The 15,902-nt window shown below is 43.7% G+C and overlaps 1 protein-coding gene across 13 annotated transcripts in view; it reads left to right on the forward strand.

The window, feature by feature from the left end:
* Positions 1–15,902, forward strand: part of LOC139578505 (ras-specific guanine nucleotide-releasing factor RalGPS2-like) — a 151,684-nt gene that overhangs the window by 59,272 nt on the left and 76,510 nt on the right. For all 13 annotated transcript variants that reach the window (XR_011675564.1, XM_071406191.1, XM_071406192.1 and 10 more), the window contains one exon: positions 10,693–10,776. Coding sequence is in view for 12 of the 13 variants with exons in the window: in XM_071406191.1 (XP_071262292.1) it covers positions 10,693–10,776 (84 nt within the window). In the remaining variant the exon portion in view is untranslated. The remainder of the gene's footprint in view (positions 1–10,692; positions 10,777–15,902) is intronic.

The following is a 15,902-nucleotide window of genomic DNA, read 5'->3' on the forward strand; positions in this document are numbered from 1 at the left end:
TTTACTGTTTATATGCTGTTTAATATGACATGTAGCCAATTTGAAATGATTAGCGTTTCTTACATTGACATTTTCATGTTTATTACAATACTTTTAATTCAAATCATATGGTTTGGTTTCAACACTTCAAAACCAAATGGTTGGTCCAGGTGGTCACAAAAATTGATGGGCGTTGGTTAAATAGATTTTTGGAGCAGCAGTTATTTTTTTCCTGTGAGCGAGGAGCAGGTTTTTTAGCAGAGTGGTTGGAAAGGAAGTGTTCCATGAGCGGGATTTCCAAACGCTCATTTCCGCTCACATACTCTGTGTGCGCACATTGACTACATTGAAGAGCAGACCGCTTGAAGTGCTTTCCTCTAGCCAGCTGTCGGCTATACAGCCAGTTGTACACTCAATTTCAGCCACTTTTTCCACTTAAATTAACTTGGCATTTTAGATTTTTTTTACAGTTCGCAAGTCAGGAAAAATGTCAGCCGACCCCTCTCCCGCTAGAATGAACGATATGCATCTTCTAGCGATCTATTGATAAGACAGGCGTCTGCCTGTCAGTCACAAAGTGAGCGATGACAGGGAAACACTGCTGGTTTTACTTTTTTCGCTCAATTCCGGTACCTGGTAGTGTGTTTTCCACTTAGCCTATTGTTTTCTGGCACATATTTATTTTATTTTCGCGTGTTTCATATACAGCCACGAAGTGCTGGCGCATGTACTTACTGTCATTTGATTGATTGAACAACAAGCTTGAGTAGTTTATAAATGGTGTCGAACTGACTGAATAAAGTCAATCTCATATTCTTGCCATTCATAAATCATGCAACATAATTATATGTCCATGGTATGGCATCGGGACAAGTCAACTCTGACATCTGCTAATGTAAAAAGGACTTTATAAAAACATTTCATTTGATTATCGATAGATAAATTATGAAAACATTTGATGAAGATGGTGAATCCTCCTCACTGCAGGACAATAGTGTAGGTAGGCTAGTGAAGCGATAGTTGCACAATGGTCCAAAATATGATCAAACTGATTGAATTGTTTTAAAAGCTTATGATATTTATATGGTAGTTTCATAGATATTGATATAGGTCCACTGATTTAATCAAAGTCAAATGCCTCTTCAAATCCCATGATTAACACCTGCTTCATTCTTCAATCATACCTGCATTGCAGATAACTGAGAAAATGCCTCTTAAAAGGGTGCTTGAAGCCTGTAGAGTTCAAGACTCTTCCAAGATTATTTGAGAATAAATCTGTGGGTCAGTTGTTAAACAAGTATTTGTTTTGTATAAATTACACTGCAATTCACAAATGGAGTTGCAAACTAACTAAATTTCACTAATTTAACTGATGTCATTCTCTCTTCTCTTAACAAGTATAGACCCAGAACTTAATTGAGCATCTGTTCTGTTTATTTTAGAGACCCATTTTCCATGTACAAAGTGCCCATCACACAATTTGTTTGATTTAAATGTAACCTTAACATTTTTTCAAGATCTTTTTGGCTATTTACTTAATTTTTCTGTTTTGATTTTTAAAATGTAATAATAATAAAATACATCATTTGAAGAAAAAACAAATTATCTTCATATCTTGCCGTAAAATACTTTAATCTCAATATAAGACCAGTTAAATGTAAAAATAAAAAAGTTGTAATGTTCTCTTACTTAGAAAATAGTATAGATCATATAGGCCTAGATGATATCCCCAAAAACTAACAATATAAGGAATTCATACATTTTCAGTAATGTATGAATTATTTTCAAATCTGTGCGGTAAACTCAAAGTATTCAATAATTGATGGAATCAAGGCATTAAAATGTACCAGAGGCCACCAAAATAGAGCTTGTTCAGCAAAAGATTATTAACCCCGGCCCGGGGAATCCTGGGTGTCTACTTTTTCTATTTGGCTGGCTATGCCATGTGCTTGTGGAAAACACTGTGCTTGGCATCAGCCTCCTTTTCATAGCAGAGTGATTAAATCAGACATTATTTATTTTATCAAGAACACAGTGGGCCATTTACAAGAATGTGTTTTCCATAACTGATTGTGTGTGTGTGTGTGATTAAGCCAGACATGACCATTATGATGCAAGAACTGACATGGAGCAGATGGTTTGAGTTGAGCCTGAAAGTAAAGTTTCTCCCTAGAAGAGATGGAGAAAAGCCTCAGAGTGAAGTGTAAGAGTGGACTGACTGGTTTATCTGTAGTATTGTCCCACTGGGCACAGATTTCAACGTTTATTTTATGTTGGTTTAACGTAATTCCTTTGAAATTACATACGAACAATGTTGGTTCAACTAGTGTGTGCCCAGTGAGGTGTGTCTTCTCTTATAAACTCAACAAAAAATAAACTTTGGAATGTATTTCAAAGATAATTCGTAAATTTAAAATAACTTCACAGATCTTCATTGTAAAGGGTTTAAACACTGTTTCCCATGCTTGTTCAATGAACCATAAACAATTAATGAACATGTAGCTCTGGAATGGTCGTTAAGACACTAACAGCTTACAGACAGTAGGGAATTAAGGTCACAGTTATGAAAACTTAGGACACTAAAGAGGCCTTTCTTCTGACTCTGAAAAACACCAAAAGAAAGATGCCCAGGGTCCCTGCTCATCTGCGTGAACGTGCCTTAGGCATGCTGCAAGGAGGCATGAGGACTGCAGATGTGGCCAGGGCAATAAATTGCAATGTCCGTACAGTGAGATGCTTAAGACAGCGCTACAGGGAGACAGGACAGACAGCTGATCGTCCTCGCAGTGGCAGACCACGTGTAACAACACCTGCACAGGATCGGTACATCCGAACATCACACCTGCGGGAAAGGTACAGGATGGCAACAACAACTGCCTGAATTACACCAGGAACGCACAATCCCTCCATCGGTGCTCAGACTGTCCGCAATAGGCTGAGAGAGGCTGGACTGAGGACTTGTAGGCCTGTTGTAAGGCACGTCCTCACCAGACATCCCTGGCAACAACGTCGCCTATGGGCACAAACCCACCGTCGCCGGACCAGACAGGAGTGGCAAAAAGTGCTCTTCACTGACGAGTCGCGGTTTAGTCTCACCAGGGGTGATGGTCGGATTCGTGTTTATCGTCAAAGGAATGAGCGTTACACTGGGGCCGGTACTCTGGAGCGGGATCGAGGTGGAGGGTCCGTCATGGTCTGGGGCGGTGTGTCACAGCATCATCGTACTGAGCTTGTTGTCATTGCAGGCAATCTCAACGCTGTGTGTTACAGGGAAGACATCCTCCTTCCTCATGTGGTACCCTTCCCTGAAGGCTCATCCTGACATGAGCCTCCAGCATGACAATGCCACCAGCCATACTGCTCGTTCTGTGCGTGATTTCCTGCATGGCAGGAATGTTAGTCTTCTGCCATGGCCAGCGAAGAGCCCGGATCCCAATCCTGTTGTGCACATCTGGAACCTGTTGGATCGGAAGGTGAGGGCTAGGGCCATTCCCCCCAGAAATGTCCAGGAACTTGCAGGTGCCTTGGTGGAAGAGTGGGGTAACATCTCACATCAAGAACTGGCAAATCTGGTGCAGTCCATGAGGATTAGATATACTGCAGTACTTAATGCAGCTGGTGGCCACACCAGAAACTGACACTTTTGATTTTGACCCCCCCCTTTGTTCAGGGACACATTATTCCATATCTGTTAGTCACATGTCTGTGGAACTTGTTCAGTTTATGTCTGTTGTTGAATCTTATGTTCACACAAATATTTACACATGTTAAGTTTGCTGAAAATAAAGGCAGTTTACAGTGAGAGGACGTTTCTTTCTTTGCTGAGTTTATTATTTTATACCTGTCCAATAGAACAGGGAATCTTCAACTCTATCAATTTCATAATTTGCAACACGTTAAATGTTTCAGCTCACTGTCCTCCACAGGTGCTATAGGTAGCTGGTAGGCTATTGGATGTGTAAGATGACAGTGACATCCAGTTCTCTGAGTCTCCCTCAACAGCTTCTGGACCTGTTTTTTTCTGGGAATTGGAAAACTATATAAAAAAAGAGACAGATTCATAGAGGGGGATGAAAGGGGAGAGAGGGGGAAAGAAGTTGTTGAGCTGCTGAAAACGTGTAACTGAAGCCATGTCTTTCTAGTGTAGTTTACAAGCGCCGTTTTATGAAAGGTTATTTCTAGCCCTGGCCAGGTCTGGTTCTGGTTAGAGAAGAGTGACGTGGGTCCGATTGGATCCTGGCTAGAGAGAGACTGTAGATAGCATTTCATCCTGTTGTCTCTGTCCTCCTCTCTCTCCCCTCCATCTCTGTGTAGCGCCATCTCTCTCCATATGCTCATCTGTCTGTTTTGGTGCTGAAACATGAACAGTGCAAGAGAGAACTAGTGTAAAAGAGACATGTTTTTACCCTGTGGTTACATCAACAGCAGGGGAAGTAAATTAGGTTTTGGCGTGCAGAGATTGTTTTTGGCTTGTAGGGAAGTGGCATCAGATAGCTCAAATACATACCGCTGAGTGGTATGCCAGTTCCCTTAGAAGTTTGTAGCCACCACACACAGACAGAGAGACACACTGGAAATAGAAAACACGCTCAACTTCTCCCAAGCATGGACCAGGGCCCTCAGTTTTTAAAGATCACATACAGTACCAGTCAAAGGTTTGGACACTTACTCATTCATGGGTTTTTATTATTATTATTTTTACTATTTTCTACATTGAAGAATAATAGTGAAGACATCAACTATGAAATAGTAGATATGGAATCATGTAGTAACAGTGTTTAACAAATGAAAATATATTTTAGTTTCTTCAAAGTAGCCACCCTTTGCCTTGATGACAGCTTTGCACTCTCTTGGCATTCTCTCAACCAGCTTCATCTGGAATGCTTTTCCAACAGTCTTGAATGAGTTCCCACATTTGCTGAGCACTTGTTGGCTGATTTTCATTCACTCTGCGGTTCAACTCATCCCAAACCATCTCAATTGGGTTGAGGTCAGGTGATTGTGGAGGCCAGGTCATCTGATGCAGCACTCCATCACTTTTCTTCTTGGTCAAATAGCCCTTACACAGCCTGAAGGTGTGTTGGGTTATGAAGCTGGTTGAGAGAATGACAAGCATGTGCAAAGCTATCATCAAGGCAAAGGGTGGCTACTTTGAAGAAAATTAACTAATAAACCTTTTTGGTTACTACAGTTGAAGTCGGAAGTTTACATGCACTTAGGTTGGCGTCATTAACTTGTTTTTCAACCACTCCACACATTTCTTGTTAACAAACTCTAGTTTTGACAAGTCGGTTAGGACATCTACTTTGTGCATGACACAAGTATTTTTTCCAACAATTGTTTACAGACAGATTATTTCACTTATAATTCAATGTATCACAATTCCAGTGGGTCAGAAGTTTACATACTTTACATTTACATTTTAGTCATTTAGCAGACGCTCTTATCCAGAGCGACTTACAGTAGAGTGCATACATTTTATTAAAAAAAAAAATTGTATTATTATTTTTATTATTTTTTTACATACTGAGACAAGGATATCCCTACCGGCCAAACCCTCCCTACCGGCCAAACCCTCCCTAACCCGGACGACGCTATGCCAATTGTGCGTCGCCCCCACGGATCTCCCAGTTGCGGCCGGCTGCGACAGAGCCTGGGCGCGAACCCAGCCCAGCCTGGGCGCGAACCCAGAGACTCTGGTGGCGCAGCTAGCACTGCGATGCAGTGCCCTAGACCACTGCGCCACCCGGGAGATACTTTAAGTTGACTGTGCCTTTGAACAACTTGGAAAATTCCAGAAAATGATGTCATGGCTTTAGAAGCTTCTGATAGGCTAATTGACATCATTTGAGTAATTTGGAAGTGTACCTGTGGATGTATTTCAAGGCCTACCTTCAAACTCAGTGCCTCTTTGCTTGGCATCATGGGAAAATCAAAAGAAATCAGCCAAGACCTCAGATAATTTTTTTTGTAGACCTCCACAAGTCTGGTTCATCTTTGGGAGCAATTTCCAAATGCCTGAAGGTACCACGTTCATCTGTACAAACAATATTACGCAAGTTTAAACCCCATGGGACCACACAGTCATCATACCGCTCAGGGAAGAGACTCGTTCTGTCTCCTAGAAATGAACGTACTTTGGTGCGAAAAGCACAAATCAATCCCAGAACAACAGCAAAGGACCTTGTGAAGATACTGGAGGAAACAGGTACTGAAGTGTCTATATCCACAGTAAAACGAGTCCTATATCGACATTACCTGATAGGCTGCTCCGCAAGGAAGAATCCACTGCTATAAAAAAAAAAAGCCAGACTACGGTTTGCAACTGCACATTGGGACGAAGACCGTACTTTTTGGAGAAATGTCCTCTGGTCTGATGAAACAAAAATAGAACTGTTTGGCCATAATGACCATTGTTATGTTTGGAGGAAAAAGCAGGATGCTTGCAAGCTGAAGAACACCATCCCAACCCGGGAAGTACGGGGTTGGCAGCATGTTGTGGGGGTGCTTTGCTGTAGGAGTGACTGGTGCACTTCACAAAATAGATGGCATCATGAGGCAGGAAAATTATGTGGGTATAAGTCAAGGTATTGGAGTGGCCATCACAAAGCCCAGCTTGTGGAAGGCTACCCAAAATGTTTGACCCAAGTTAAACAATTTAAAATAATGCTACCAAATACTAATTGAGTGTATGTAAACTTCCGACCTACTGGGAATGTGATGAAATAAATAAAAGCTGAAATAAATAACTACTATTATTCTGACATTTCACATTCATAAAATGAAGTGGTGATCCTAACTGACCTAAGACAGGGAATTTTTACTAGGATAAAATGTCAGGAATTGTGAAAGCCATTATATTTATACTAAGTTAAGGTGTATGTAAACTTCCGACTTCAACTGTATATATTTTTATGTATACATTTTCTTTCTTCTGGATTTTGACATTTCTCCCGCGATCCCATTTTCATATCAGGTGACCCCTAGTTTGGGAACCGCTGGTCTACATGCTTGTGTCTGATCACATCGCTCCTCTCATACCATTTTATGAGCCATGACATTAGCTGTGTGGGAAAGTGAACAGGATAGGAGTATAACGGACATTATAGGCCTAGCGCTTCTGGAAAACCCATCTCCTACACATCATGTAAAACCAGCCATGTAGGGAACAGGGATGCATACATATTCGCAGGATATGATGAACTAACCACCACCCAACATATAACACTAGCTAACAGGGGGCTGGCGCTGGGGAATGAAGCGCTGTCTGAGATGCATTTTTACACCAACATTTCATAGGTCTTCCTAGAGGCAGGCGAGGTAATGGTCTGAATGCCACTCAGGCGTCAGCGCTGCAGGAAATGTTTTTGTGGTATTCAGAAGACTGCCGCTCAGATAATTAGGATTGTCTCTTACTGCCTTTCATTCTCCTGGCCTTACAGCACAGGCCTGGATGTAATTTTACCACACACAAGTTACTTTCCATTACGATTGCTGTCAACCTCCCTCTCCCCTCCTTTCTCTCTCTCTCCCCCCTCTCCTCTAGCTCCAGCTGATTCTCTCGTTCTGGTCTGGTCCACAGGGTGTGTGGAGCTCCAGGTTTCCACTGTGTTGACTGAAACAAGGCCCAGAGAAGTGGCTGTGGTATCTCACGTTAGATCGGCTCTGTTAGTGGTTTGGCTGGAGCTGCTTTAGCTGTGTGTGTGTGTGAGAACTTCAAAATACATGCTGTCGAATCATCTGTCAGTTAGTCAGGGGTATGTGTACTGTATTGCTGATTTTAGAACTAGAAAGCGGTGAGGGTAGGACTGGGCTGGGACCAACTACAACCGCCAAGACAACCACTGCATTTCAAATAATCATGTTGACTTTAATGCAAATGTACGCTCAAAGCGCAAGGCAATGTCACCGATTCGACAATGGCATGGCTCAGACATGACATAAATCAAATGGACCAAGTGGCAAATGGTGTTACACAACAGACTGGAGCTGTTTGTTAGGGTAATATCATTGATTGATTCTGTGACTTTGATTCTGGTACTTGATCCTGGCGATCACCCCTAGGCCAGGACATTGTGGAAACTAGTGGAACCCATCTGTGGTTTGTTTCAGCAGGCTGACTGCACTTTACTAGCCCCATTAAAGTTCTCTACTGAACGCTTCTACCTCGTCAAACCTCTCTTCACACACTCACCAGGACCACCTCGTCAAACCCAGGCACTAAAGGGCCATCTGTGTTGAGCTGTTTTAAAGCTCTGTGTTGTTTTTAATGCCTATAGAGTGAAATGGGATGATAAAGTTATGAAGTCGTAACGGCTTTTGAATTAGCTGTACAACAGTTCCCTGCTGATTTTACACACACCAGTTGTAATTGGGACAGCTTATGAGATAGCGTTGTAAGTAGGGCCCTTTCTGTTATGAGGTATCATTTAAGGTTTCCTTTAGTTCAGATGAGAGGAATTTGTTGTTGGGTTAGGGTTATAAAGTTTTAGGTTAAGGTTATGAGGGAATGGCAGGTGGCTGGGTGCTGCCTTCTACACTGCTGGTGGATGGAGTGAGTTAAACCCCCACACCATGTCAGGTGCTTTGAGACCTAGTGAAATATTTCTATTGAATTGAGCTTATTCAAGGTTTGTGTGTGCAGGGCCAAACATGTACACCTGCCAAATGCAGGTAGATTTTGTTATTGGTGGGTAAGATGTCTATTTTACCAGCCACGTTGGCGGGTGGTCAGGCTCCACTGTGCAAGCATTTCAATCGCATTTGTGAATAAAAATAGTTAAGTATGATCACATTTATAGTAAAATAAATGCTGTTTTCAAGTATTTCCCTCGTTTTGTTTTATAGCTGGTAAATTAATCGCATAAAGTCCGTATATAGCCTATTCCACCTCTCGCTGCAACACTGCTTGGTGGGGGCTGATGTGCGCACGTGAAGAGCTGAGTGAAATATAAATATTTTAGAAGCACAGGCATAGAAGTTGGTCAAATTTACTTGAAACGAAAGTCTACAGAAGTGAGACTTTGTCCTTGTTTCTTGGCTATTTACATTGTTTTGTTTTTCTCTGTTTCAACTAGCAGGGAAGAGAAGACCGCTCTTCTACTCGACATACTCAATCACACAGGCACAAACATGACTCGAGTCACAGTAACCTCCAGGGGCAGGTGAACATTTTTATCTCGTCTGTGATATTTTGGTTAAGACTCGGGTCACAAAAAAAGGAAATTAAACAATATACCACATTTTAGTTCTTAATAGTAATACAATTATTGTTTTAGAAACATTACAAAGCATGTCTGTTCTTTTTTTACATTTACCTGCCACAGTGGCTGGTGGACCAAAAAGTTAAGTGTGTGATAATAAATAACATCTCATATGAGACGGTTTCACTACAATTGTCTTCCCCTGGGATCTACAATAGTCCTTTATTGTATACCTTTATTGTATATCCATCTCCCTCTCGCTCTAACTCAGTCTCCCAATGGAACATCCCAATCTGGGAGCCATTATTAGGCGATGGAGAATGGTGGAGGAGTGGGATGGAGGGGATGAGTGACAGCCAGAGGGGAGCGCATGGTTAAGGAGGAGTGTAGGTTAAATAAATGAGTGCTGTAAGAGATGTGACAGCTGGCACCACTGGGCTACCACACACACACACACACACACACACAGGGGGTTCCCACTCAGTGGTGTAGAGTGTCTGTCAGGGCAGCAGTTTAACAGTTTTACTGAGGCCTGCTAAAAGCTGCTGTCAGGAGGCTCTGGACCTCTGCTCTCTCTCTCCCTTTCTTCCTCTTTGCCATCGGTCTCTCTCCACTCCACTCCAACCCACCAAGCTCCGCTCCTGTTGTTCTCGATACAGGGGCCATCTCCTCTGCTGTCTTAGAAATGATGATGCTGAAGTTTGAAAGCACCCACTCACACATGTCTTTTTTTAATATCTGTGAAATACTTGTTCCCCTCCACACAGAAACACACACAGGGCCATTGCATATGATTTATTTGGGCCAGGGTGTGTGTGTGGCTCACTGGCCCAGATTGTTTGGAGCTAGGGGTGGTGGAGGTTGTTGCTTCCAGACAGACAATCAGGCAGCCAGTCTCGGAGGTGGTCATCAAGAGAGTAGTTCAGCTGATTAATAGAGAATACAACACGTTTTCCTACTGTTCCATCACTGTGTCCCTTGCCCCCTGGCAAATCTCTGGCTCCGTGATCATGTCCCTGACCCCCAAATAATGCCCATGACCCCTGATCCAGTCTGCTGTGCCCAGAGAGGGCTCTCCTCCCCCTGCGCTGTCTGTCTGTGGTCTCCTCTCTCAGGGCTAGTTCAGAGTCTGTCCAAGTGCACCATTATCGATTGCTCCCCTCTGATTGGGATAGTTACTTACCCTTATGACAACTCTGACACTGCTACCGTTCAGCTCTCTGTTTCTGACCTAAAACACCTACTCCTCTCTCTCTCTCTCACTTATGACCGTGTCCCAATGTGCCCCCTTCCCTCTCAGTGAACTGTTAAAAACAGACCGAGTTTGTCCTTGGTGGAATACACTAACTCTTTACTCTGTTCAAGAATGTCTGTCCCGGAGTGTGCTTTGTATAAATCTGTGTTAATGACTTATTTAGGAGCTGCTGAACCTGTGGATGCGTGCACCATGTAAATCTGTGACTGTGTTTTATGTAAACTTCTGGCTAAGTGTGTATGTTTGTGTGTTTAGGAGCTGTCAAGTTGTGGCTGGAACAAGAAGGAGAAGCACAGCTCTGCCCCTAATGCTGTGGCCTTCACCCGCAGGTTCAACCAGGTAATGCACACACAGGCAGGAAAGTGGGGGTGGATAGGGGGAGAAATGTTCCCCTGGAGCTGAGTTATGAGCTTTGGCTAGCAAATAATGGAGAGATTAAATCCTCTCCTCTTTCCTCCTCTTCGATCATCACCACATCCCAAATCATCCTCTCTTTCCTAATCCTTTGTTTTGGAGCTTGGAGGGTGTCATGGTAACAAAACGTACCTCCTGCTGACTTGACTCATCTTACATAGGGAACACACACACACACACACACACACACACACACACACACACACACACACACACACACACACTCCGTTGACATATCTCACAGCAGTGCATTCGTCTGTATTCTGTACCTGACACTTTGGCCCTTTAGAGCCCTGAATACGACACAATCCATCATCTAAAAATATCCCCTTTGTCCTATTGTCTTAGCCTGCTCTTTATCTCTCTTTCTCTCTCGGTCTCTCTTTCTCTCTCGGTCTCTCTTTCTCTCTCGGTCTCTTTCCCTCTCGGTCTCATCCTATTGGTCTCTCAAATCCTATCGGTCTCATCAGACTGGGTTCTGTCCATGATACGGCTAATAAACACTGAAGAGACCTGAGAGACTTTCTTTCCCAACACTCTGTCCTTAGCTGGCCTTCACTGTCTCTGGTGTTTGTTTAAACTGTTTGGACACGTTTCTCTGTGGTCTGATAATGTGTTTGTGCATGGTTTTAGTACATTTGGGTATTTGTGTTTTGAGCGCGTGTGCATGAGTACAATTGAGCTCACGTGTAAAGTCATCAGCAGGAAGCCCTCTAATGATGCACGGGCAGCCTTACCCTTTTATCCTGCTCCGTGTCTCCTTCTTCCCCTTTTCCTCTCTCCCATCTCCCTGGTCTCTCCCCCTGTCCATTTGAATGTCTTTACTACCCTCCATCTTCTCCCTGCCCCTTTAAGAGTGTCTTTAAGACCCCGCAGACTCCGTATGAGATGATGTTAGAGGAATGTGTTTCTGTGGAAAGTTCCCCAAACGGCCGTTACAGATGTTAGTTAGCTGCACATCACAGGGCCAGCCGGCCGGCAGGCAGGCAGGCAGGCAACAGCCAAGTAAAAGGAGCCTTGTGAATAATGGGGCTTAGGCAGGGAGAGGTCCTTAGCATGAGCTCCAGTCTTAGCAGTCTTCCTTCAACTCTGTTATTGGCAGCAGGCTTTGGATGACAAGGGGAAGGCTGCCATCTTTCAGTAATGCTCAAGCTCAAACCCATAGGTTGTTAGATAAATAGTAAACCAGACTAACTATTATCTGAATTGACCTTTTTTGCACTAACTCTTTTTGACTCATCACATACGCTGCTGCTACTGTTTATTATCTATCCTGTTGCCTAGTCACTTTATCCCTACCTATTTGTACATATCTACCTCAATTACCTCGTGTCCCTGCACATCGACTCTGTACTGGTACACCGTGTATATAGCCAAGTTAGTGCTAGAGTTGTCACTATCGATCCGGGTTAGATCCCGGGCTGTGTCGTCTGGGTTAGGGGAGGGTTTGGCAGGCCGAGATTTCTTTGTTCCATCACGCTCTAGCAACTCCTGTGGCGGGCCGGGCGCATGCATGCTGACACGGTCGCCAGTTGGACAGTGTTTCCTCCGACACATTGGTGCGGCTGTCTTCCGGGTTAAGCGAGCACTGTGTCAAAAAGCAGTGCGGCTTGGCAGGGTTGTGTTTCGGAGGACGCATGGCTCTCGACCTTCGCCTCTCCCGAGTCCGTACGGGAGTTGCAGCGATGTGACAAGACTGTAACTGCTGTACCAATAAGATATCACGAAAAGGGGGTAAAAAGTAGAATTCTTAAAAAATATATATGTAATGCATTTATTTTCCCTATTATTTGAAAAAAATAAAGATCTCTGCTTTGTTGGGAAGGGCCCGTAAGTAAGCATTTCAATGTTAGTCTACATCTGTTTACTAAGCATGTAACAAATACCATTTGATTTGAGCTATCTCCATACTGCTTTGCCATTTCTTCATGTTGTTCTGAAAACACTGGATAGATTACGGTTTTGGATTGAGTATATACACCATATATACAAAACTATTTCCGCTACACCCGTTGCTGATAGTTGCATAAAGTTGAGTACACAGCCATACAATCTCCATAGACAAACATTGGCAGTAGAATGGCCTTACTGAAGAGCTCAGTGACTTTCAACGTGGCACCATCAGAGGATGCCACCTTTCCAACAAGTCAAACTGTAAAACCCCGGTCAACTGTTTGGAATGAGATGTTCGATTAGCAGGTGCCCACATACTTTTGGTTATGTAGTGTAGGTTGGTATGCCTGACGAGGGGTAGGTATAGAGTGGGATGTAGTGGATAGGGAAGGAGAGGATGATTTAGGGATGAAGAGAAGTGAAAAGGATTAAAGGGGATGGGGGAGGTTAGGTGTAGAGCTAAAGAAGGTTGGAGAAGGGTAGATAATGTTCTGGGTGAATGGGGGCTGAGGTAAGGCTAGAGCGGTCTGGAGGGGCCCTGGGGTAAGGCTGGAGGGGCCCTGGGGTAAGGCTGGAGGGGCCCTGGGGTAAGGCTGGAGGGGCCCTGGGGTAAGGCTGGAGGGGCCCTGGGGTAAGGCTGGAGGGGCCCTGGGGTAAGGCTGGAGGGGCCCTGGGGTAAGGCTGGAGGGGCCCTGGGGTAAGGCTGGAGGGGCCCTGGGGTAAGGCTGGAGGGGCCCTAGGAGGAGACTGAGGTATGGCTGGAGGGGGTGGGAGGAGACTGAGGTATGGCTGGATGGGGGTGGGAGGAGACTGAGGTATGGCTGGATGGGGGTGGGAGGAGACTGAGGTATGGCTGGATGGGGGTGGGTGGGAGGAGACTGAGGTATGGCTGGATGGGGGTGGGTGGGAGGAGACTGAGGTAAGGCTGGCGGTAACGGAGTGGCTATTTAAAAGGGATACGGCAATATTTGTTTGTTCTACTTACCCAGAGTCAGATGAACTTGTGGATACCATTTTTAAAAAATATATATATATATATTTTGTGCATTTTCCAATTAAGAACATTCAAGACAAAAGTGAAAAGATATTAGACAACAATAGGACAAAGTGACAGTAACAGACGAGCGTAACAAAGAAAAAATAAAACAAATTATAATTATATATACAAACATACAAAAAATTATAATAATAATGAGACATTGGATCATATGGTCACCTGCCGTAGGCTACTTATTATACATTACGTGTGAAACATATAAGGATTATATAGAGATTCAATCAATGTGTTGTGGGGGGAGATTCTCCATATAGTCAATAAAAGGTTGCCAAATTCTGTAAAATGTCTTTAACTTATTCCTCAAGCAGTAAGTAATTTTCTCCAGTGGGATACAACTATTACCTTCCGATAGCCATTGCAACTGGCAGGGAGGAATCCAATTTCCATTTCAAGGCAATACATGTCTTGGCAATCGCTAGCAATATTTCTGTTAGCTTTATAGTATGGCTTTGCCTAAGATCAGTGTTTAGTAAAGTTGCCCAGTAGACAGACCTCCGGGTCTAAAGGGAATGCAACCCCGTGAATTGAGGATATGGTATCGCATACCCCCTGCCAGAAACCGTGTAGTTTTGAACACTGCCAAGTGGAATGGAGGAATGTTCCTTCATCTGAGCCACATCTAAAACATAGGGAGGAGATATCAGGGTTGAACTTGTGCAGTCTAGATGGGGTGATATAGAGCTGATGGAGGAAATTAAACTGGATCAGTCTGTATCTGGAGTTCAATGTGGATGTAACACCATCCCTGCATAGGTCACTCCATAGACCCTCATCAAGATCAATACCCAGATCTTTTTCCCATCTAAGTCGGGGTTTATCTAGCTCAGGCAGTGTTAGTCCTGACATAAGAGCATCGTAAACACGGGAAATGGTCTTGAACAGTGGTTGGTCTGCGTGGCAGAGTTGTTCAATAGGTGACATCTTAGGTAGGTTCCATTGTCCCTTGAGTCACCCTAATAAAGTTTCGTAGTTGTAGGTAGCTAAAGAAGTCCCTGTTAGGCAAGTGGTATTTCTGTTTCAGCTGATCAAAAGACATAAGAACTCCCTCCTCGTAACAATGTTCCAGAAGAGTGATCCCCTTATCAGACCATGGTCTAAAGTTACTATTCTGGAAAAACATAGGAATCAATCTATTGTTCCATAAAGGGGTTTTAGGGGAAAGGAATCCCCCTTGTCCGAACAGCTCATGCAGTTTGCACCATGCCAGGACAGAATGTATGATTAAAGGGTTGTCTGTGGTGGGTTTTATAGATTTTCTGCCCCAGTGTCATCATTTACCTCAAGCTTTTCAATGTTCAACCATGAGGGAGAGGGACCATTGTCAAACCTCTGAGCCAGAAACCTAGACTGTGCAGCCCAGTAGTACATTCTAAAATTGGGGAGATTTAAGCCCCCTTGACTGTAATCAAGGGTCAGTTTATCCAGGCCAACCCTAGGGGTTTTGCCGTGCCAGATAAACCGTCTGGTCAGCTTGTCGAGAGAGGAAAAGAATGCTGCGGGAACAGGGATAGGGAGAGATTGAAACAGATATAGAAATCTGGGCAGGACATTCATTTTAATTACATTGATTCTACCCAGTAGAGTGAGAGGTAAGTCCATCCATTTACAAAGGTCACCCTCCACCTTTTGCAACAAACTGGCCAGATTGAGTTTATAGAGGTTGTTCAGATTACCATCCACCATTATGCCCAAATATGTGAAGCCCATAGGCGACCATCTAAAAGGAAACTTGTGCTTGATGGTATGATGGTCAAAGACAGACAACGGTAAGATTTCGCTTTTATCAAAATTGACCTTATATCCAGAGAAAGAACTATAACACTGTAGTAGGATCTGCAAGTGAGAGAGGGAGTGTTCTGGGTTTGTTAGAAATAAGATAAGGTCGTCCGCAAAGAGTGATCATTTATGGGTATGGGGGCCCACCTCAAAGCCATGTATGTCAGGGCACGTTCTAATAGCCTCAGCCAACGGTTCGATGGCGAGGGCAAATAGGTGGGGGCTAATTGGGCAACCTTGTCTGTTCCCCCTATAGAGAGGGAAAGAGGAGGAAGTAATCCCATTGCAATCATAGCTTTAGGAGATCTGTAGAGTGATTTTATCA

The sequence above is a fragment of the Salvelinus alpinus genome, chromosome 6, assembly GCF_045679555.1.
Source record: "Salvelinus alpinus chromosome 6, SLU_Salpinus.1, whole genome shotgun sequence".
Lineage (NCBI taxonomy): Eukaryota > Metazoa > Chordata > Actinopteri > Salmoniformes > Salmonidae > Salvelinus > Salvelinus alpinus.